At 38.8% G+C, this 24,246-nt stretch overlaps 1 protein-coding gene across 1 annotated transcript; it reads right to left on the reverse strand.

The window, feature by feature from the left end:
• Positions 1–1,044: 1,044 nt before the first annotated feature.
• LOC118424835 (putative protein TPRXL) lies at positions 1,045–22,495 on the reverse strand. The gene is made up of 13 exons (XM_035833635.1): positions 22,381–22,495; positions 21,882–21,950; positions 19,274–19,331; positions 17,046–17,161; positions 14,211–14,349; positions 13,426–13,499; positions 12,921–12,956; positions 10,589–10,631; positions 8,972–9,367; positions 5,872–5,959; positions 3,787–3,849; positions 2,799–2,847; positions 1,045–2,181 (listed from the first exon to the last, which is right to left on the reverse strand). The coding sequence occupies exons 1-10, from the start codon at positions 22,423–22,425 to the stop codon at positions 5,925–5,927; spliced, it is 1,011 nt and encodes a 336-aa protein (XP_035689528.1). The 5' UTR covers positions 22,426–22,495; the 3' UTR covers positions 1,045–2,181; positions 2,799–2,847; positions 3,787–3,849; positions 5,872–5,924.
• Positions 22,496–24,246: the final 1,751 nt, after the last annotated feature.

A 24,246-nucleotide genomic window follows, 5' to 3' on the forward strand; every position in this document is an offset into this window, starting at 1 on the left:
ACGTCATTGCCGCATCACCAGCCGACAAGACAACAAAGGACAGGTATAGTGTATAGTCTCTCAAGACCAGGCAGTGGTGCACGGCGCAGCCTCGTCACAGCCTGCTAATGACGAAGTGCGCAAAATCCAGGACCTACGGCGTGACATTGCAGCTGTCGCAGAGGTGCAACGTCTACTGGGCACCCTCAGTCAGCATGTACAGCTCAACCCTGGCAAACTCCATCTGCCCATAACCCCCAACCCCAGCCCGTACAGACCAACCCTGGCCACCTAAGTCTGCCTCTGGCTTTCAACCCCAGCCTTGAGCCTCTACAGCCCAGCACTGGCAACCTCAGTTTGCTCGTAGCCCCCGACCCCAGCATACAGATGGCCAAGCAGAGAGGGAAGAAATTGAATTCTGGCTTCCGAGAGTGTAGAGTGTACCGAGTACAAGCTTCAATACCCATGGGCGAATGCTATCCGTGATTATTGCAGGGAAGTGATGCGAGCGGTAGAATTGGGTGAGTTTGTCGACTCTGGTTACAAAGAGCACATGGAACACAATGTACAGGCTGCACATGCATCCCCACCTATGGTGCAACACAACACCAAAAGCAAAGCAACCTACTCTGAATCACAGTCTCAGCTACAGCAGACACTGAAATACTGCAAACTGTTCCAGTCCAAGACCTGCCCTCTGACGGAGCTGATACACGAACAGTTTTGGGAAGTCCATCACGTGTGTGCTACGTGCCTGACTCAGCATAACAGCGCGAGCACTGGCTGGAGGTCTGCGTATTTTTTTTTGAGTACTTTGAGGTGAAGAAGGAAGAGTCTACCCATGTGAAAAGAGCAGAATGATAGCAACCCAACTGAAGACAGGAGTTATTACACAACTGTAACAACTATCGGACTAAATACTGGACATCCCTGTAACGTCAGCATTAGCAACATTGTTAAGCTAAATCACTGGATCCAAATAAAGGCAAAGTCAAAGCGAAATGAAATACCAAATTTGATGTGTTCCTAGATTAAGAATGAAAGAAGGTCCATGTCTTCTTTTGAGAAAGAAAAGACAGCAGATCAACGCATCAGGGCAAGGGCCAGGTGGATGGAGTTTGGGTAGAGTGGCACAAAATATTTTCTAGTTTCTAGCAAATATAAACTATACCAGAAAGAATGTACAGAAATTACGAATCTTAAATCCTGGAGAAATCATTAGCAACAAGAATTTTTTTCTAACCTACATTCCTTTAAGGACACCCATGTTGCCTCTTACCAAAGAATTCTCAACTGTTGCATTTTCCCCCATAGCTTATGATAAGTGAGCTGTATGGGTCTGCTCACACAGAAAGTATTGTTTAATTCAATCACTTGATAGATCTTTTCAGATGATAAATCTAAAATCTTGTTTAGATGGGATTCCAGTTGCAGTTTCAAGAAATTTCTACTCTGTATTTTAAGTTAATGTTTTCATTACTCACTAGCAAAAGGATTCTTACCCAAGCCCAGAGACAATTTTTTTTCTTTTTACAAGGTAGTGATGTTAAAGATATGCAAATAGAATGAAAATGAAAATAGAATATATTATGATAATGATCCCCTCTGTGTCTTCATTATACTGAGTGACCAGATACACCTGTATACATACATAAACAGAACTAATAAATTCATTCATATAAATTATTTGTTGTTTTGATGTTGTAAAATTGGGTAAGGCACATGTGCATTATCTTTTGCAGTCTGGGTTTGAGCACCATAAGGAAAAATACAAAATACCGCTAAATGTTCTGGTCAGCATAAAATTAGTGCTGATTTTTTGGTTTAGTTTTAGATTTACTTCAAAAATGTTTGGTGTCAATTTTTGCACTTGTCTTCTGTCTTTTAAAATTTATGCTTACAGTAAATAATTCAACATAAATGATCAAACTATCATATAATAATTTGACTATCATGGTTCTCCCATCTACATTGTGTTGAATATACGGAACCACGTACCATATACCTAATCATAAATGCAAGTAATACCTATCTTATATTGACAGAACCAAAGACTCCTCTGTAGCATGTTGGTAGTTGAACTGAGAGTCCAGCAGAGCTCTGTTCAGGAAGTCTCCATGTAGTGTGGACTGGTCCAGCTGACGTGCAGATGGTCGATGTTGACATGCCTCAGGATCCGCATCATCTCCATCTGGTACTCAACTGTGGATGACATCAGTAATATAAATTACATTACACCCCATGCACAGTCATCTTCGGCATAAGAATCTGATGTGTATCAAAATCTTACTGAATGGAAAAATCTTACTTGCCTGATAGGGCAAGTGGGGTAGGTCATGCACTGTTGCATAGTGATTCGTGCATATCCCATAATGTTCGTACGAATCTAATAGGGTTCTTGCAAATGCTTAGGCACCCCTGATCATGGAAGTGTCCTAGAGGCCGCCAAAGAGGGAGATTGGAAGAGCAGGTTTTTAACACACTCCAGGAGCTGGGGGTCCCCAGATCTGACTGGACTGTCTACGCCCAGTGTAGAACAACGTGGCGAGAACTGTCTGTAGCCGCCACGCATCAAATTATGATTCAAGCAACCGATTGATGGGAATTCGAATATTCTTTGCTTTGCAAAAAAATGCATCATGATTGAATTGGTAATTACGTTACTGATCGTATATGCCCCACACCCAAGTAAGTAAATACGAGTCTGATATTTTATGAAATATCTAGAAGTGTCCTGATGTACATTTGTATTCTGATACATGTACTATTAGTAGTCCAGCATTAACTAACAGTACTCTAACACAACAAAATATCTGTACCTGTATTACTTCCTCGGCCGCAAAGAGTACCCACTCGGTGCCCAGCTCACTGTAATGACAAATAATTCATCAAATGAAAAAAACAACCACCACTATACATAGGCCATATGAAAACTAACTGATGAAAAAAAAAAAAGCCTAAATAGTACAATTAGCTTGACAATGCACTGATAAGCCTGTCAGAAAACAGTACCGGTTACATAAAACTTGACTCCAGCAGTTGAACTTTCAGCACCACAGACAGGTATTGTCCTGGTGTAGTGTAAGCTGCACTAACAAATATCTTCTTTTTTTAAAACAAACATTGCAATTAGCATGACAATGCACTGATGAGCCTGTCAGAAAACAGTACCGGTGATGTAAAATTTGACTCAAGAGTTCAGCAGTTCAACTTTCAGCACCAACGACAGGTATTGCCCTGGTGTAGTGTAAGCTGCACTAAGAAATAACTTAAAACAAACAGTGCAATTAGCATGACAATGCACTGATGAGCCTGTCAGAAAACAGTACCGGTGATGTAAAATTTGACTCAAGAGTTCAGCAGTTCAACTTTCAGCACCACCGACAGGTATTGTCCTGCTTTAGTGTATTACCTGCACTAAGAAATATCTTCTTTTTTTAACATCAGGGCTAAAAATACCACCTGCATATGCAGGTTAGTGCTGGTAAAATTGGAGCTGTGCAGGTATTTCTGCTATCTACCTGCACCTAACCTGCACTGGTCCATGTACTGGATTATATACATAAATGTCCTATGATGTAGGTGCATGTGGATTGTTATTAGCTGCGCTGTTACCACCTGTGAAGCATAAAAGAAAAAATAGCAATGGTTCCTGAACAATTTTAGTATGATCCATACATAATTTCAAAGTGGTTCAGATAAAATTTGTCTGGTAATTTTCAACGTTACCTACACCAGTGTAGTTATGCAGAAAAAGGGATTTCGAACCCTGAAAACATAGACACAGTTTTAGATTCTCCAACCTACCAGGCTTCTGGGCGTTAAGCCATCCATCACTGGACCTTAGACGCCTGAGCATCAGGGGTAGACCTGTATTGGAAATACCAACAAAATACTGAAATGTTATGGTCTACTTATTACAATAACTGGGTGACCAACAAATGGCTTATATATTTCCTTATCATGGCTTCTTAAAGTGAGACCAGTAGATTTAAATGCATTTTACTAAAAAGTGAGATTAGAAGAAAAATCTATGCCACAAAACATATTTAATGACTGTCAAGAATAAAAACTTTTTTGGGAGGACAACTTGTAAAGGTGTTGATACACCTGTTTTGTCCTCCCTTCCACTTGTTTTTGCATGTGGTAAATTCAAATAAAGAAATAAAGAAAACCTCCTGTATTTTTAGAAAGACAATCATACATGTCTACCCCACATGAGTGCATAAAATGTAGTGATACAGCTTGGACATACATATTTATTCAAAATTATATGTATAACATAATGATTATGGCTGAGACTAAAAATATCTAAATAGGTTTATCTACATGTATCATTACATGAAAAAAAAGAAAACCAAATGGCAGGTTTCGTGAAAGATGGCAGACATACGTAAATTGGAAGAGTCCGTCTGTTAGGGGTGCATTTGGAAGGGTGCAATATGCATTGGGGGTGTCAAGTCAGGATAAAAACATTTTGAACTTGGATGGTGCTGAAATAATCCATTTTGGCAGATATTTTGGTCAGGAATGACTTTGGGCTAGTCAATTCTTGAATGGGGTAAAATTGTCAGTTTTGGATTGGTGTGGTTTCAAAACAGTTTATTTTTGTGTAACAAGCATATCTTTATGCAATTATGCTAATGTTACCACATTGGTAAATAGCTTATTTACATGTTTCATGTTGGACCAATAGTTGTATTACTTGAAGAGAGCAACTTGGAATCTATTGAACTAAGTTTTAAAGCAAGTGCTGTCAGGAAAGAAAAGTTGTCTAGCTTATAAGAGGGTATAGTTTTCTACTTCATGAGATAAAAGATGAGAACTAAGTATAAAAGAACTAAATGCATATTATGAGATTGCTATGAGAAGAGATATGCTGCATTTGCTAGCAAACATTGCAAGTCCAACACAAGAGTGGATAAGATCAGAGTTGAAAAAAGAGGCAAAGACAAGGTGAGTTTTTAATTCAATGTTGTGCAAGTGAAATGGTGACTCAGGCATCAGTGATCGTGAGGGAAGGGGTGAAGGCTCTTCAAGAACAACTGCAAGTGAAGAAAGAAGATAACGTGTTACAAGAAGTATGTTTTGAACATATGCTATAATCAAACAGAATACAGTACACAGCTTAAATCTCTTTAAAATTAATATTGTGACACACATTTACACCAGTGTTGCAAAAAAATGCAAAATATCATCAACTCCTTGATAAAGTTTTGTATCCACCTGTAAATTTTTGCTGTATAGCTGTGTTGTGTTCATTCCTGTTTTCTTGGGGTGTTACAAATACTTCAAGTTCTAGTCCATTTCCCATGCATGTTCGAAGATAGAAAATATTCAAATTCATGACAGTTCAGAGAAAGAAATTTCCCCTTCTAAATTGAATTTTTGCTTCACAGCCAACACCCTTAGAGGCATTCCTGGTCATCCTCCTACGCAGGGACATCCAACAGCCAAACCGCCTGTCTGGATGTACCCTGCTCTTTTAACCGTCACTCTTAGTTCCTGTGGACTTTCCCTCCAAACCAGCTGTCAGCCAATCAGAGAATAGGCTTTCCATTTTCAAAAGCTGTCTCGCATGTATAAGGGTAACCTCATTAACATTTATAAGCAGGGTGATCAGGAACTAAGGGTGACGGTTGAAAGAGCAGGGTACATCCAGACAGGCAGTTTGGCTGTTGGATGTCTGTATCTGTATCTGTATCTATATAGAAGGTATAACCGCCATTCGGCGTAACACACCAGCTTCGCAAGCACGCGGTGTGGCAGCAGCTGGTTATATTACACTGAACGACCCGTCACACCTAACTATGTCCCTGCGTAGGAGGATGTTCCTGGTATGCAGAAACTGTATGTTAAGGATTGAAAAAGCACAATATATATAAAATGTACCTGGAATTCCACTGTGGTGATGTTGTTCATATTTCATGAGTCGTGACGCCATTTCACCCAAGACACCTTAATAGCCTTCCTGTTGTGCCTTTAAGAAAATAAATACTTAATTAGTAAGATAAAGACTTGTAGTGACATGTATTATGCAATGTGCAGATATAATACAGGGCTAAAATTCTCTGCGGTCAACAATTTGCAGAAAAAGAGAGAAGCAACTTGCAGTCTACCTAATTTGTATAAGAAAATGGTATTAAAGGCTCAGCATTAAGAATCCCATATACTTGTAGCAGAAGACAGCAAAAAAGGATTTTGAGCCCTGTTATGTATTGCACAATAATTTTTGTTTTATTAAAGGTACTGGAAGGTATTAAAGGTACTACATTTTGGCTTGCAAAATGCCAGCTAGTGGTGAATCTCAATCATTGCAAGTTAATAAAACTGTGTTAGTATAAACAAAACCATAAGAAGAAACCTTGTTATGATAACAGGCAACAACAACATGCCAGTTTCAATATTGGCATGAAGAGAACATGAACTGAACCTGAATGTCTATTGACTGATGCCTGAACTTACCAACTGTGGACACGCTGCGAAAAATCTGTAGATTCATGCAGCCGGTTGCAAGCAAAATCTGAAGTTGTGTGTGCAGTCTGTAACTACAAAAACTGCATCCAGATATTGTGGGGGGGGGGGTGGTTTGGAGTATGCTCTACAGATTTTATTGCAAAAATATTAATTCTAACTTGTGGACTCATTATCAAGAGTGCAACATTAAAAGTGAAAAAAATCAATATATAAAAGGGTGAGAGTAGAGTCGATGTTTGCATTGATTTTATAAAAGTGTATGACTTTCAAAGTTAAGCACCAGGAAAGAGAACCTTCCCAGCATTCCCATGTTTTTTCCTGTTCTGTCAGGATCTTAGTAGATATGTTGACAACCAAAAATCTTAAAATATCTTCCCCTAAGAAGAATTCACCCTTCTCACACTTCAAACTAGAGTTCCATGAACACATACTTTTGAAAAAAAATCAAGGCTCAATCTATCAATCAATCAATCAAGTCAAATCAACTGAAGAAACTGGCTGGTAAGACAGTGCCAGGTCAAAAATCCAATGTACACAGTCCTGGGTTTTAAGTGCACTTGCAGCTAGAAAGTCTCTCTTGTGGGGTGTAGCTAAAAAAGTGCAGTGTGTAACTGCCATTAACAAAGATTTTGCTTTCAGGTAGTTAGGAGTTTTCTTACATGATGTAGGGTCAATTTGCTCAACATAGAGCAAATGTCCTTGGTGCATGTCCAGTTTCATTATAACACAAGAGGCCGAATGACTTGTAATGCCGTCTGAAGGAAAATTCTTTGTATACAGTCAAACCTGCATCAGCGTCCACCTTTGCATAGCAACCAACTTTGCATTGCCACTTTTTGTAGGTCCCTTGAATTTTTTCCATTGACTTATAGTCTATAGCAGCAACCTGGCCACACGACCTGTAGATACAGAAACATTGCCTATTGCGACCATACAGCGGCCGTACGTCACCCTGCATCTGGTTTAGAATCGTAGTTTGCGAGGATTTGGAGTTCCCGACAGGGTCATTTGGCAGTAGCGGAAGGTACACGTGCCTTGAATGTTAGAGTACAAGTCTTTGTTGGCACATTTACCAACATTGAGCTTGATATTCGTAGTGCATTCCTGATATGCCAGACTATAAAATTCTCTCAATGACTGCTGCTTCCCACCTACTGTAAATGCAGAAATGTTAGCGGTGGATTAATATTCGCGGTTTTTGCGGTGACCACTTAACCGCAAATTCAAAACCACCGCGAACATTTTTCTATTATGGTATTAGACTGCAGTCTATGGTGTTACCGCGAACTTAAATCCACCACGAAAAGTCCTTTTTCCTGCTACCGCGAAATTAAATCCCCGCAAAATTAAATGCATTTACAGTACAACAATCTTCAATCTGCCTAGAAGTGGTCTCAGAGGCTACGCATTGAACAAACAATTTTGAAAAATAAAAGTGTAGCCAGTGCTCATAGCACTCGTTACAGCCAAGTTCTCACTTTACTGGGCTTGGCTAACTGTATCTTTGTGGTTATTAAAAGGTCGTTATAAAAAAGTGTCAGTTCGAGATAGATTGTGCAAATACTGTGAGATGGATGCAGTGGAAGATGAAATACATTTTATCTGTAACTGCCCCCATTATGAGGATGAAAGAAACAACCTTTTTGACACAATCAAAACAATTTTCCAACGATTCACCAGCTAGTAGACCTCAAAAAAACTATATTTCTGTTAAAATCACAGAACCAACTAATCATTAAAGAAGTGGGACTTTTCATAAGCCACCGCTTCCAAAGAAAAAGTCAAACCTCCAAGAAAAGAATGTAGAATCATGCACATAGATAGTTGTATAAAATAGACACTTGTTACTTTTTACTGTCTGTACCCTTGCAACTAGCCTACGGGCATGGCATTTACAAATAAATAAATAAAATAAGACTATTGTTTCCTTGTTGATGAATCATCATGTCTTAACTACTGGAACAGATTTTCCTCCATATGGAACAGTGTCTTGAAGAGTGACTTGGCATAGCCAAGCTGTGAGCCAGACCATGCAGGGCTCGAAATACTGGGTGCATGTGCACCCAGGTGCACCCAAAATTGAAGCTGTGCACCCAATTATTTTCTGTGGGTGCACAGGGTGCACCCAGATATTTTCTTACATTTATGTATGTAAAGATATCAAAGTATAGTAGTATACATCATATTCTTGACATCTAAGTGTTAGAAAGATGATAAAAATGTCTGCCATGGTACTTGTTTAAGAATTTGATAGCTTGTAGCTAAGTTTTGCCATTAGGTTGTACTTAGATTTAAGTGGTGCACCCAAAAATGTTTTGGTGCACCCAATTTTTTAAGCTGGGTGCACCCGTGCACCTAATCCCAAAAATGAATTTCGAGCCCTGCCATGTGTACAATTACAGTCTGAGCAGTGAGTTTAACTTTTAAACTAGCTTCAGTTCTGGAATGCTTCTACAACCCTGTTGTATGAGACAAATTAATAGGATATCTAAAAAGTGAGTGTTGTGTTACTAACCTTTTGGTTTGTGGTTGCTGGCGGAGCTGCTGGTGGAGCCGATAGCGGAGCTGCTGGTGGGGTTGCTGGCAGAGCTGCTGGCGGAGCTGCTGGCAGAGCTGATAGCGGAGCTGCTGGAGGGGTTGCTGGCAGAGCTGCTGGCGGAGCTGCTGGCAGAGCTGATAGCGGAGCTGCTGGAGGGGTTGCTGGCAGAGCTGCTGGCGGAGCTGCTGGCAGAGCTGATAGCGGAGCTGCTGGAGGGGTTGCTGGCGGAGCTGCTGGCAGAGCTGACAGCAGAGCTGCTGGAGGGGTTGCTGGCGGAGCTGCTGGCAGAGCTGATAGCGGAGCTGCTGGAGGGGTTGCTGGCAGAGCTGCTGGCAGAGCTGATAGCAGGGCCATTGGCAGAGTTGCTGGCATCTGGAAAAACACACATTATCCAATTTTACAGTAATAACCATCATAATGGCACCAGTTTTCTAGTGTGTACTAAACAATGGCCACTGAAATGAACATTTTTAATAAGATTATACATTTGACAAATAATACTGTGTACTTGAACATACCATCATTTGATGAGGTTTAGATACGGGTTCTGGCCTGTACCTGTACCTGTATGTAACCGATTTGAAAACTGATAGCAGATTATAACAAAAGAAATACGCCAATGAAGAAAAATCCTTTTTATTATATGCAAGATGTGTTCCCTAATTTCTGATATTTGAACTGCATGGAACGGAGACCTCATACATCCATGAAGTATTCTGATTATGCATAGGACTTGCACATCTGCATCATTCATGCCTGGTTGTGTACATATCTAACTACTAATACACACTTCTTACTTACATCACAAGTTATCTGCAAACAAAACATTAAGACCATAGCATGTCCAGCTCTACCCCTAGTGTTGGCAATAGCAGTTCAACTTTGATCTGTAGTGTTTGATACCTCCTTTCACATTTTCTCATGCCAAAATAGAAGAACAAAGCTTTTTTGATCATGTATGTGACCCTGTTCACATCATTTCTACTAGAATCTGCACATTCCATAACGCTGGTTCACCTTTATCCGCAGGGTAACCTAAATCCATTGTATTCAAAATTTTAGTATCTAGGGATGTCATCATCATCATCATCATCATTCATCCTCTATTTTGAGGTGCAGCAAGTAAAGTCTTACTTCCAGAACAGTCTGTCTTTCATCGCAGTGAGAAGTCCCGGGCCGTCTAGACCAGTTTCTGACTCAATAAGTTTCTTCAAAGTTATAGCCTTGGGCGACCAACACGTTTGTTATATAAATCAGGTGACCAGAACAAGAGTTTTCCAGCAGGCTCTATACTAGGAGCCACGTGGCCGGCAAGAAGTAGTCGGTGTTGTTTAACATGGACTATCAAGGATATCAAGTCGACGGACAGCGGTTTAGAATTGCAATGAATCCGAAATATTGCAGTTTGAACCACAGTCTGTCGACTTGAAATCCCTAAATACTTCGTTTTGAAATACAACGGATATAGGTTACCCTGCGAATAAAGGTGAACCAGTGTTATATCTCAGTCCATGTGAATTCTTCAATTACCACAATCCCAGTTTCAGTACCTCAGACAGGATAGGTGCACTTAAACTCAAACTTAAAACATACCTGTACATGGGCATCTCCTCTTCTCCGGCAACTCAGAGGACTCCTACAAAATACAACAAAGGAAATATCTTATTCCGTGGCTATCAATAAAAATGTACTGTCAATGGCACAAAAAGTCTTAATATTGACCGGAAAAGGTCTGGAGGATTTGTTTGAATTAGTAATTCATTATTCTTATTCTGAAATCAGGGTTGGACAAGTCCACTAGCCCAATTGTCCCGGCCTGAAACTGAAACACAACATTTTTTGTTCCCTAGGCCACACCAATTTAATTTCTTGGTTCACGGATTTTTTCATAACAAATATGGAGCAAGAGGGCAAAATAAAAATAAAAATTGTAAAATGGTTGGGGTAAAGGTAAGGGCCAATCCAAAACATATAGGATAAAAAGTTTTCAGCTTGAAAAAAGTACAAAAAAACTATTACTGTACAGTAACAGCACCTGTACCCACACTTTAAGGAGCTGATTATATAAAGGCCAATTTGCTACACCAGAAAGTTGGTGAATTGTTTCATTTATGGTGAAAATTTGCTGAGTGGTAATTTTTATTTTTATTTATTTTTCCAAAAAACAGGAGCGAGAGAATCCGTGAACCAAGAAATTAAACTGGTGTGGCCCTAGGCCTAACTGTAAGGAATTCTTTGAATGGTTTCAGTCCTGACTGACAGTCCTTCAAAATCATCAGTTCAACAAATGAGAGAGTGACTGCATATCAAAAGTGTTTGCATTCTGATGAAGCATTCCTACGTTTTGACGAGGTGGGCAGGGCTAAAAGATCGGATCAACTGAAGGCACATAACTACTGTACCAACACGGTGGTCAAATATCGGCTCAAAACCTCCCATGTCCAGCCGAATTGGAACCTTGTTCCACGATTTTCCATCTGACGTAAGTCGAACCGAACCCGTGTTTATTTTCCTCATAGGTGACGAAAAATATAAAAAAACGAGAATTTTCGATGATACATGCAGCCTATCTTATCAAGAGTTTGGTCAAATTAAAGGCCTTCCTGAAAACAGAAAATGGTCGTCTTTTTGAGTAACATTGAAACAAAACAGCTATCTAAATTCAAACGACAACATTCAATGTATGTAAAATTCTAAATTAATCATATTTCGAAAACATTTTACTTGTCAAAACATTTTGTTTATTTTCAAATATTTTACGGGTAGCCAAAAGTAGGCCTCCAGTAACCCGATATTCTGTCGAACGCGCAAAGCAACGGGAAAGAATACCCTAGCAACCGACCGCCGTGCAAAGCTAACCCAGGTCATTTATCAAGGCACATAACAGGGCACTTATCAAGGCACATAACTACTACACATAACTGTACCAAATAAAGCTAACCCAGGTCATTTATCAAGGCACATAACTACTACTGTACCAAAGCTAACCCAGGTCATTTATCAAGGCACATAACTACTACTGTACCAAAGCTAACCCAGGTCATTTATCAAGGCACATAACAGGGCACTTATCAAGGCACATAACTAGTACACGTAACTGTACCAAATAAAGCTAACCCAGGTCATTTATCAAGGCACATAACAGGGCACTTATCAAGGCACATAACTACTACACATAACTGTACCAAATAAAGCTAACCCAGGTGATTTATCAAGGCACATAAGTAACTACTGTACCAAAGCTAACCCAGGTCATTTATCAAGGCACATAACAGGGCACTTATCAAGGCACATAACTAGTACACGTAACTGTACCAAATAAAGCTAACCCAGGTCATTTATCAAGGCACATTACAGGGCACTTATCAAGGCACATAACTACTACACATAACTGTACCAAATAAAGCTAACCCAGGTCATTTATCAAGGCACATAAGTAACTACTGTACCAAAGCTAACCCAGGTCATTTATCCTTGCACATAACAGGGAACAGATGTGACTGATGACAGGATCCCGTTTGCAGTTCAAAATCATGTAGCATCTAAATATAACAGCTCACAATTACAGCATTTTCAAAGCAGAAAGGGGGAACACTGTCATGCATTTATTCACAAAGAAATACATTTCGAAATTCCTTCAGATTAAATTTTCATGCATTTACATCAGGTTACATCTTGTGATACCTTAGAAATGGCCCCAAAAAGAAATATTTTCAAATTGCTACACTGGCCAGAATTCTGGCCAGTTTTGAACTGTATGTCTTGTTTAAACAAAGGAGCAGCAAGGAGATGAACTAAGAAATGTCCCTTTAGATCTGATCTACAGATTAAAAGAAATGACTGTCTACTCTCATCTATGTTACTTTTCACACCAAAAATCATGAATGTATGAAAAATGAAATATCTATTAGAAATGATTACTTACGTCATCACTGGATCGCTTCCTCTTTCTTGTAGGAGCCTGGGTTAACATTGAATTGAGATTCAATCATTTAAGAACATATTATTAATTTTACTAATTAACCATTTGGTAGATCTTTTTTTTGGTGGCTATACCATGATTATTAGAAACAATACTTTCAATGATAACTCTTCAAATATCCACCAACTTACAATCAAGAACAAGGTCAATAAATCAGAAATGCAAAACACTATGCAAAACATTGAGATATGAGAAATATAAGATACAAAACAAAGATTCCAACATATATTGTAGTTGTACATGTTGTTCTTATACTGTAGTTACTGTAATAAATGAAATGTTGAAATTTTCCTTTTCCTTAAAAGTTAATATGTTTTCCTTAATTGTAACAATACCCACCTGCTGAGCCAGGATACAGTATCCTCGAGCAACTCTGAATTTAAAAGCCAAACAAAAATCCCCTTTCTCCCCAATCACAAAATTAGATATAATTAGATGTGGAGCTTACCTGATTGGACGAGAAGCCGTTGGTGAAAGCTACACCGATGTGGTCCTGGTTAGCAGAGGTACTGGGGTTGTTCTCTAGGTACAACAGAAATACTTGGTATCATTTCCCAACCGACAAACAGTCAGATAGTTTGTGGGAACAAAAAGTATGATAAAAACACAGTGAATGTGAAAAAGTAAGTCATGAGCATATTAATCTTAATTGGCAGTACTGAATGCTACACTTTCTTCAAACACAGTTCAAATTTTCAACTGCGACTGTTGCCTTCTTCAGGATCAACCAATGGCTTCCATGTTTCTTTATTGTTAACTTCTAAGGGATCCAACCTTACAATACTTTCTTCCCAAAGAGATTCTACCACTGAAAAATCACAAGCACAGCATGTCCAGAACACAAGATATCAAATTATCATTACCATATAAGCTGCTAGGGGCCATTACTTAGGGGGCCAATATTGAACCTCTTTTATCTGTATCTGAATTTATATGGCCAGTATAGATTCGAATTCCCTTCAGCATAACACCAGCTTTACGTCAGACCCTTTCTAACCCACCTATCGAATATCAACTCAAGAAGGTGTCATGACTTAATCTGTATCTGTATCTGAATTTATATGGCCAGTATAGATTCCCTTCAGCATAACACCAGCTTTATGTCAGACCCTTTCCAACCCACCTATCGAATATCAACTCAAGAAGGTGTCATGACTTTTGGTTGCCAATCTTACAATTAGAATCATAAATTTCTAACAGGAAACACAACATTTATTTTCCTTAAGGCCTTACCGAAGTCATCCGCGTCCATGAGGTCCAGGTCTTCGCTGCGTGAGCTGTTCAGGGAGTATCCGGTCATCGATGATCCGCCACTCTCTCTGCCAGACACACTGTCACTGTTGTACTCCTCAGCATCCATGTCCACATCCATCTATAGGCACACACCACAGAACAGTAGACAAACATTATCAAACATCCAATTTTTTTGTTTACAGATTGCATAGGTTTTGTTACTTACATGACATGTACATTCTCTACAGTGTCTTGTACAGACTCCAGAAAGAATAGTGAAACGATGTAATGCTAGATATATAGTTCACCTTTATATGTGGGGTATCATTATCACTCATTCTCATTGAAATGTCGAAAATGGCATTTTTTGGTCGAAAAACAAATCAGCTTTATTTTCAGTGAAAACTATTTGGTTGTTTAGGAAAATTCCTCTTTTAGCCATAGCCAAAAAATAGCAACTTATTATTTTCGGTCCCATTGGTAATGCATTACAGGACAGGTAACAAACATTACCGGTAACGTTTGTTACCCTGTTTTCTTCGAAAGGACATACCTTATTGATACCTTATTGATATCATTTGGGTATGAGTGGATGTCCCTAGGGATATTTGAAAAGTGGGCAGCTTTTTTACACCAGGTCAAATAGATTTAGCTTAGATTATAAACATCAAACAATGGTAACGTTTGTTACAGTCATTTCTGTACAACATTTTGTTAAGCAAGGTGGGATACAAATGACAGTCAACAACCCTTTCTTGTTTCTTTAATGTAAAGCCAGAAAAATTGTATAGCGTCAGAAAAACGGTAATTTCTTGTCTTTTACGTGGATAATATAATCATGGCAACCATCATAATTGTTACAGAATCTGGAGACACCTGGCATAAACCGCCTCACACAGCCTCCAAGATCACTGATAGTAGCGATCTGACATGATCACCCAGGACCTTGGTAGCTGCTTTCATCTGCCGAACAATCATTCTGGAAACTGAATTGTTACATTTTTGGCTACTATTAGAATTATTCGTTTCTTCTCAGGCAACAGCCATTTTTTAGGGTGTGAACTCCCACCTGTGGCTATAATAATCTTCTAAGCCATCAACCAATACGCATATACGTTTCATCTGTTGTAAAACATTACAGGGGATGTGGAAAATGAAGGAACCAGTGATGACATTGTCTATAATTTGCTCCATATCAAGGCGTAAGGTAAGGCGACAGCATTTCGACATTTAAATGAGAACGAGCCATATCAGTAATGTACCTAAAACAGGATATTTAGGGATATCATGTTGATGGACAGTGGACAGTGGTTTCAAATTGCATTTTTTTCATTATAATGCAGTTTGAGACCTCTGTCCATCAACTTGATATCCAGAAATACCCTCAGGCTGGTGTTAAATACAACAGATAAAGGTTACCCTACCAATAATGGTGAATTAGTGTTATAAATGGTAACACTAATGAAGTAAAACAAACAAACAAAAATCAATCGCAGAAGTTATGGGACTAGTTAAGGACATCAAACTGAACCCACTGGACAGAACCACTTGAAGCGTGGTGTGAAGAGTAGCCAAATTATATCATAAAAATTGAAATATCAAAATGTAAACACATATTATAAAACATAAACTGTAAACATGTCATCACAAATATAAATCATACAGCATTAAAGGCTACAGTGGTTGTGGTAGTCCAATGTGTGCAGCCTCGCCAGGTGAACTACTGTGAAATCAAGCCTTGTATGTCCAACCGATCGCTACTGTACTACGGAAATATTTAAACTGTGAATTGAAAAGCCAAACAAAAACCCCCTTTTCCCTTAGGCCATACCAATTTAATCTGTTGGTTCTCGGATTTTTTCATGAAAAATATGAAGCGACAGGGCGAAAAAAAAAAAAAAAAAAAATGCTGACAGGAAAGCCAGAACTGGGGGGCCGTCTTGTCATACTGAGAAACAAAACAGAGACACTACACTACTGCAACATATATTGCTATTTTCAAACACTATGATCTTGTTTCCACCTATTTTAGAAGATTACTGATTTCTTTAACAGAATGGCAAATGTCAGTATGGTTATCAAATAATGAATATGATACGTAGAATTCTGCTTTGTCTATTAAAATTGGAAAGAAAACAGTGAAATTGCAGTATTCATTTTTTTTGTTTTTTATTCATGAACTTGAAACTGTGCCTGGCAATAATTCCCAGCTGTTCTACTTACAAGAATGTTCATCTTCTTGAAATACAAACAAAAATGGCAATACTGTAGCTGAAACCAGCTGGGACAAGTTCCAATTTGTGCCCTCGATGCTTGTTGTCAATCTTGTATACAGTTGCGCAAAGTTTTCTTCTTCTTGGTTGATCTCAACGAACTGGTCCAGAAGTTTGTTCTCACCCTTGAAAACTCTGCATACCACAAATAGTGGCTTTTTCGGTTCCACAGACATATCTCCTCCTACTGATGTACTCTCTACTCTATTTTACTAACTCTAACTCTACTCTATCTACTAAATCCACCGTCAGAACTTGTCTTTTTCAGCTAAGGCGCCATTTTCTCCATTTTCTCATATTAAACAGAAAATGTTTTTTGATTGGCTAATATACGTCACATGACCAACTAACTGCTAGCGACATCTAGCGACATTTTATAAAACTGCAGCCTTCAGGGGTTTTTTTTCAGTTTCATTTTTGGCAACACGTCTGGGACGGAGACAGAGGCTAAAATGAATTTTTTTTTTCATTTTGCGATTTTTTGAAGCGGCGATTCCGAGAACCAACTAATAAAATTGGTGTGGCCTTATCACAAAATTAGATAATTAGATGTGGAGCTTACCTGATTGGACAACAATCTGTTGGTGAAAGCGGAAAGGATTGCATTCATCTCAGCTACTACACCGATGTGGTCCTGGTTAGCAGAGGTACTGGGGCTGGACGGGGCGGGGTTGTTCCCTAGGTACAACAACAGAAATACTGGGTATCACTTCCCAACCAACAAACAGTTGGATAGTTTGTGGAAACAAAAATTGTGATAAAAACACAGTGAATGTGAAAAAGTAAGTCATGAGCATGTCATGAGTACAATGCTTAAAACTAATTCCAACACTAATTATAAGGTGTATACACAGTTCAAATTTTTAACTGCCACTGTTGCCTTCTTATGGATCGCATGGATTGAAGGATCAAGGAGCAACCGTATTCAGCTGTAGCCGATGATACTGCATTTGGCATTTGGCTTTGCTTTCAACGGAAGTAATGTTGAGGAGTATGAAAACAGTGCTCATGTTTGGATAGTAAAGCCACCCTCATCTAGGAGCGACGACTGTACTTAAGAAGTACAATTAGCCTGCTAGTCTCTACCAGACTCCACATCGCTGGAAAAACCGTAGAAATAGACTGGAGTAAGCCGGCCAGAGAAATACAGCTGGCTGAGGGGAACAGTGTGCAACCTACAGCGACCCGGAGTCTGGTGGAGACTAATAGCCTGCGAAGACGTCAGACCAGCCGAGATTCTAGGACATGTAAAGGACTGCACACGTCTCGTTCGCAGGCATGACACTTCTGGGTTTATAAGGACTGTAATTTCCAGGGATGTGTAAGTCAGTTTCCATCATGGAAATGAGGCTTTTCGTGCAGTGTAATTTATTTAAAATCAGTTTGACATTGAAAGGTAAGTGTCGTCATTCATTTTAGTTTACTTTGTTCAACTGTACTGTGATATGTATCACTAAAAGTTTTGGCAAGCCTAAAAAAAATTACAAGAAAAAAAAGATAATGTCTACCTGCAGACCCTTACTATTGTCACGATTGAAACAGGAAACACAACATCTTTTTTTTTAGTTCTAAGCTTGAAAACGTAAGACATTTTGATTGGAGTAATCACACTGTTCTCTGAGCCATTGTTTTCATGATATCAAAAGCTAAATCATATTACAGGGCTCAAAATACCACCTGCATATGCATGTTAGTGCAGGTAAAATTGGAGCTGTGCAGGTATTTCTGATGTCTACCTGCACCAAACCTGCACTGGTCCATGTACTAGGTTTTATACATAAATAACATATGGTGTAGGTGCATTTGGATTGTTATTAGCTGCATTGATTGTTAGGCCTTGGGAAAAAATGTTGTGTTTCCTGTATCAGTCCTGAAAAAATTAGGGTCGGTAGGTAGGGATTATCTTTTTTTTTCTTGTATTTTTTTAGGCTGGCTAAAACTCTAGTGATACATATGACAATACAGTGAACAAAGTAAACTGAAATGCATGATGACACTTGTCTTTCAATGTCAAACTTTAATTTTGTGCATGATAGATACAGTTATCCTTCATTAGATGGGACAAGCAGTGTTTTTACTTCAATAGGAAGCAGGCTGAATTAAACTTCTAACTGGAAGCTATGTGACTCCACTGCCCACCCAAAAAAAAGTCTAGGGTCGGCAGGTTTTTCTAGGGTAGGTAGGGAAACAGGAAACACAACATTTTTTTCCTAGGCCTTACCACCTATTAAGTATAAACTAATGGTTCCTGAACAATTTCAGTATGATCCATACTTCCTAGATTCAGGTGCAGGTAAAATTTGTCTGGTGCAGGTAATTTTCAATGCCACCTGCACCAGTGCAGGTATGCAGAAAAAAGTATTTCGAGCCCTGTTAGGCCACACCAATTTAATTTCTTGGTTCACGGATTTTTTCATAAAAAATATGGAGCGAGAGGGCGAAATAAAAATAAAAATAGTAAAATGGTTGGGGTAAAGGTAACGGCTAATCCAAAACATTGAGAAAAAAAAGTTTTCAGCTTGAAAAAAGTACAAAAACACTATTATTGTACAGTAACAGCACCTGTACCCACACTTTAAGGAGCTTATGATACAAAGGCCAATTTGCTACACCAAAACGTTGGTGAATGGTTTCATTAATGGTAAAAATTTGCTGATTGGTAATTTTTTTTTTTTTTTCCAAGAAATAGGAGCGAGCGAATCTGTGAACCAAGAAATTAAATTGGTGTGGCCTTAATAGCAACAAGAAAACTTATTCTGGACATATTACAGTTTGTTCTTGATTTCATACCTTGCCACGGTGTTGTCACTGGAAGGTCCAGGACCTGCGACTTGTCAGCTGGAGAGTGCTGGAGGGAATCGGACAGATCTTGATTAATATATTAGATAACTATCATGCAGGTGAGGTGAGGCACACAACACACACACCAATTAGACAGTGTTCTTGTCAGGATTTTTTTTACAGCATAATGCCACAGGTTCACCAATTTTCAATGAGAAACTGCTTTACAATGTTGCCTGGCACAAACATTTTCTACAGCAAACACAACTGTTACAGGCAAATGTTCACATTGTTGTGAAATGAAATGTCCTGGTGGTAAAGCATCTAGAAATCATACACACAAACACACACAAAGTTAAGCTAAAGCTCCAGTCACATATACTGTGCGATGTACATGTACCTGCAATAACAGATACCAAAATAATGCAAGAAAACATTGTCTCCATCTGAACGGGACTTGAAATATGCTTGTTCCAATGGACGATTTGTCCCTTCCGTCCAAAAGATCTTAACATGAATTTCCAAGATTAGTCCTGGGTACCTCGCAAGTGTCACTTCTACAAGTACAATTATTAGGCTACAACACAATATATTTGCTCATTTGGGTACTTTATCGTCATGTCGACTGTCCCTACAGAAGGAAAAAAATTCTTGTTTTTTTTCTGAAATCAGGCGAAAATTAATGCGCGCGCTGATGTCATCCATAAAATGTACTTGCTGTGGCCTGACCTAGAAAATCCTGCCAGCCCAAAACTTTTTTTTAGGTGGGCAGTTTCCAGTTAGACCCATAATGTTACATAAAGGGTAAATGTAGCATAATCCACTGATCTGATATGTAACCATTATGTGCAAAGTTGAAGTTTTACAATGAAAACTGAGAACTGTCCTCATTTCAGTTTCAAACTGTATTGTATCACTTAGAGTTTGGGGCCAAAGTCTACAAAAAGAAAAGAATCTCCACCTACCGACCCTATTTTGTAGGACTAAAACAGGAAACGTTACAACATTTTTTCTAGGCCTTCGGAATTTGGTTTGGTTTGGTTTGGTTTATTTAGATCTCCATTAGTGAAATACACGTCTAGTCTTCCTGGAGTCCACGTTAAAACAATACAAAAATAATAGCAACAGAAATATACAAATAATACAAAATTTTAACTTTGAATCAACAGAAAGCAAACATATGGTGAACTGAAAATCAGTGATTTACATACGTGAAGTAAAATGAAATAAATCAACTTAGTTCTTAATGTATAACAACAAAATGTCCAATTGAATTAACAGAAACTTGGTAATATCAACTCAAACGGAGTGGAAGAGGTCGGAGGTCAAGCAAAATCATAGTAAATCAAATACAGTTTGAACTGAAGTTGAAACAAAAAGTATTTGACAGCATATAAATTAATCATATAGCAAAAATAATAATAATAGTCAATTGATACATCATGGATAAAACAGAACATAATTGGAACCAAGAGATGAGTTTCATTTTTACCACCATGAACTGAGTGGCTGGTTTTTGTCTTGGAATTAGTAAAACAAATTCAAAACATTATATGTCAATGAAAGTTAGACACCCAGGTAATAAGCAGTTACTCAAGCTGGATATGATTTTGGAAACAGCCAGACATTTCAGATGGCATCCACCATCTTTTGTCAGTGACAAAAACTGCTTTTTGGCGTATCAAATGATTATACTGTGATATATCAACAGAAATGTTGAGGCTATCGGGACTTTCGGTAACATATCTAACTCCAAATCAAGGTTAGCCCTGTCTGCAAAGCTTGTAGCAATATTATTGTAACAAATATATGCAGTAAAACTAAAAGAATATAACTAGAATATCAAACTATACATGATGTCATAATCTGCCAAAGTCAAAGTAAAAAAGTGAAATAAAGAATCTATTGTTCAATATACCATTCTATAGATTACATCAATGTGTTCAACCTTCCTGACCACTTAGATTTCATAATGAAGCCTTGTAGTTAACTTTTTAAATAAATTTGTGAGTTTTTTTTTCATAATCATTCAGTTTGCATTATTCCTACTAGTCCTAGAGAATGTTATCCATATACTTAGTAATCAGTTCAACATGGCCTAAAGTTGGAAACCATGATGGTAAATCACTCCACTGATCTGAAGTAAAGTTGAAGCATTCATATTCAGGAATATATAAAAAATAGAAGTTTATTTGAAAGTTCGTGCCCGAGGGCTAATTGCAAGTACATGGTATAAACATAGTGACAATGGACAGTCATAAACAATATTCTAATCTAATACTAGTGTTGGCTATTTCTAAACAGGTTGGGTTTGACTTCTTTTTTGGAAGCAGAGGGAGACGAAAAGCCCAACATTCTTTAAAATTTGTGGGTTCTGCGATTTTAAGAGAAAAGTCACTTTCTGTTCATCTGTCAATGTGGGGAAGTTGGGATTAAAGTCTTTGTGACTTCTCCAAACAGAGTGATTCTTTCGGTTTTGTTGAATGAACATTTGGAAATGAAGACTGTGTTTCGTCTCCCATTGCTTTAGATGTACAATATTTACACATTCTTTCACACACTGGTAATATATGACAGTACTAGATAACAACAGACATAGAAATCCATAACTACTTACGCGTTTGTAGGGGTGTGCTTTCCTACGCGTCTTCGGCAATCTCTGCATGAGCCATTTGCCGGTTTTCACCTGTGAAAAGATTATAAACTTGATTTCTCTCCGCTTGTCGAACATAAACAAAACCGTACGAAATATTGGAATAAGAAGGTCCGACAAAACGCCCCAAAAAACAGCGGGCGCCTAGCCTCTGCTTGGAGAGTAACTATATCTTATACAAGTCTCCCAGCACAGGTAGCCCTCAGCGCCACCCTAGACAGTTTTAAATCACAAATATAGCTCCCCTCCCATTCCTTCCTCCCCGTTTCAATACTGTTTTCTTCCACGCTTCGCAGTAGACCTTATACAGGTAGCATAATCTTCAACAAGTTGAAGGCGGCTGCCTTAATACCAAGAAGAAGAAGAACCCCCCTCCCCTCCCTTTCCAAATTTCTTCCAAGCGTTGACAACCATTCATCGGCCTTCACGGACACGACAATCCTAATAAATATTGTCACGTTACCTTTCTCCACGACGATTCACTGTCAAAACTGTAGTGAAACTTCATTCTGGCCGTCGAAACGCGAAAGCAGGCAGCTAAAGTCTGCTAACTGCAACTGTGTGACTGTGCCTCAACTCTGACGGTTGAAGAATGGCGGTTGGGACCGTTAGAGATATTTCCCGACACGCAATTGTACTGTCGCCGGCCAGTGATTGGTCCATCTAGAAGCCTCGTTTCCCAGGCTTTCTGGGGATATTATCATTTGCAAGTTTATCGTATTCTCTACTAGAAGCTATCTAAATGGTGGGATATTTCTGATTAAGATAATGCCCTGGCTATGGACTGACACTCATGGCCATTTTTAGCACTTATATTTGCCGAATTCTACTTTCTAAAGCTCCTTTAGGTTGGCCTGGTTGAGGCTAAGTTTTTTTGCAGCTGTCAGTCCTGTCTGAGGGTCTGCATGGAGGGTTCTGACAATGATTTACGCTGAATTCAGAAGAACCCCCAACGTATTACGCTAAATCAAGGAAGGCAGTTATGCTAAATTTGGACGCCTCGCTACGACTTACGTAGATGAGATGGTTTAAAATTTCCCTAAGAGGTAGGGGAAATAGAAATACGCTGCCTACTCCTTACGGAAAAGAGCATGCAGACCCTCTCCTGTCGATCTATCACAATTATCTGTTCAACCAATGAGAGGGGGCCAATTAGCAGTTCGACCAATAAGAGGTGTTTGCAAGAACAAGAACAGGATCGAACTCGTGATGACGTCATGTTCTATGTTGAGATATGCTGTTACCTCTCCAGTCTTATTCTGTACGTGAAAGCTTGAAGAGTTCATGTACGAGTGTAATCAGGTTTGGATGTCAAAGGGCAAAGGACAACACCCGGTGTCGTTCCAATTCCAAGCCTTTACGTGCAAGTTGATAAGTTTATAGGAAATATTAGTTCGCGTTGAGCTACGTCAAGGTTGACACTAGTGGCAACAAGTCGGCGAAGTAAGCTAACCCATAGATTCAAGTTAAGAGAAAGGAAACGATAATAGAAGGGGAGGCGGTTTATGTATAAAGCAAGGTGCGTCTCTTATCAAATCATTTACCAACCAATTCGCCAAGTTATCATCGGAATCTGGATAAAACAAGTATTGCTGTAATTTCAGCACCATGGAGAGGAACCACAGTTTATTGCTTCATTGGGCAATAAAACGTGGCAAATCGGCATTGCAGCATAAACTTCATTGCTCCGTGTTTTACAGACAGTTACAGCCCGTAAGATCAAATAATGCAATAAATTACCAATACAGATGATGTTCGATGTGGTTAACAGTGATAAAACATTAACAGTGATACAGTATAAAAATCAAAAAAAGATTACAACTTGCTAGCTGCCATGCTAGACAGAGATGCATGGTCGGACATTGTTAATGGCAGCTCATATGAGGATGAACTGAACTGAACAGTATAAAACATTTCAAAATCAGAAGCAGTATCAAAATTATTCAAGTCAATGCTACTATCACCAATATAACAGTTCAGTTTTCATACTGACAAGGAGTCTAGCCAGGGTAGGTTTCACTCTTGTTGTGTATCATTTGGTACTAGAGCTTCATTCTGGAACTGTACCATAAAAATCAAGTTGGTACATGTCCAAAATATTTGATCATGAAGTACTGGTACATGATTACTTTCTCAGGGGAGTGAAAGAGGCCATTTGCATCAGAGCTCAACAACCTTCCCTCAACTGAGATGAAGGCCGATACCGACTGCCAAGCACCTTAAAGTAACCCTTTGCTGATGTCACACTTCCGTTCCGGATATGTGACTAAGGCTTTGGGTCATCTCAACTTGAGAAGGATCAGAGAACTCATCGAAAGCTTGTTGGTAT

The sequence above is a fragment of the Branchiostoma floridae genome, chromosome 10, assembly GCF_000003815.2.
Source record: "Branchiostoma floridae strain S238N-H82 chromosome 10, Bfl_VNyyK, whole genome shotgun sequence".
In the NCBI taxonomy this organism is placed as follows: domain Eukaryota; kingdom Metazoa; phylum Chordata; class Leptocardii; order Amphioxiformes; family Branchiostomatidae; genus Branchiostoma; species Branchiostoma floridae.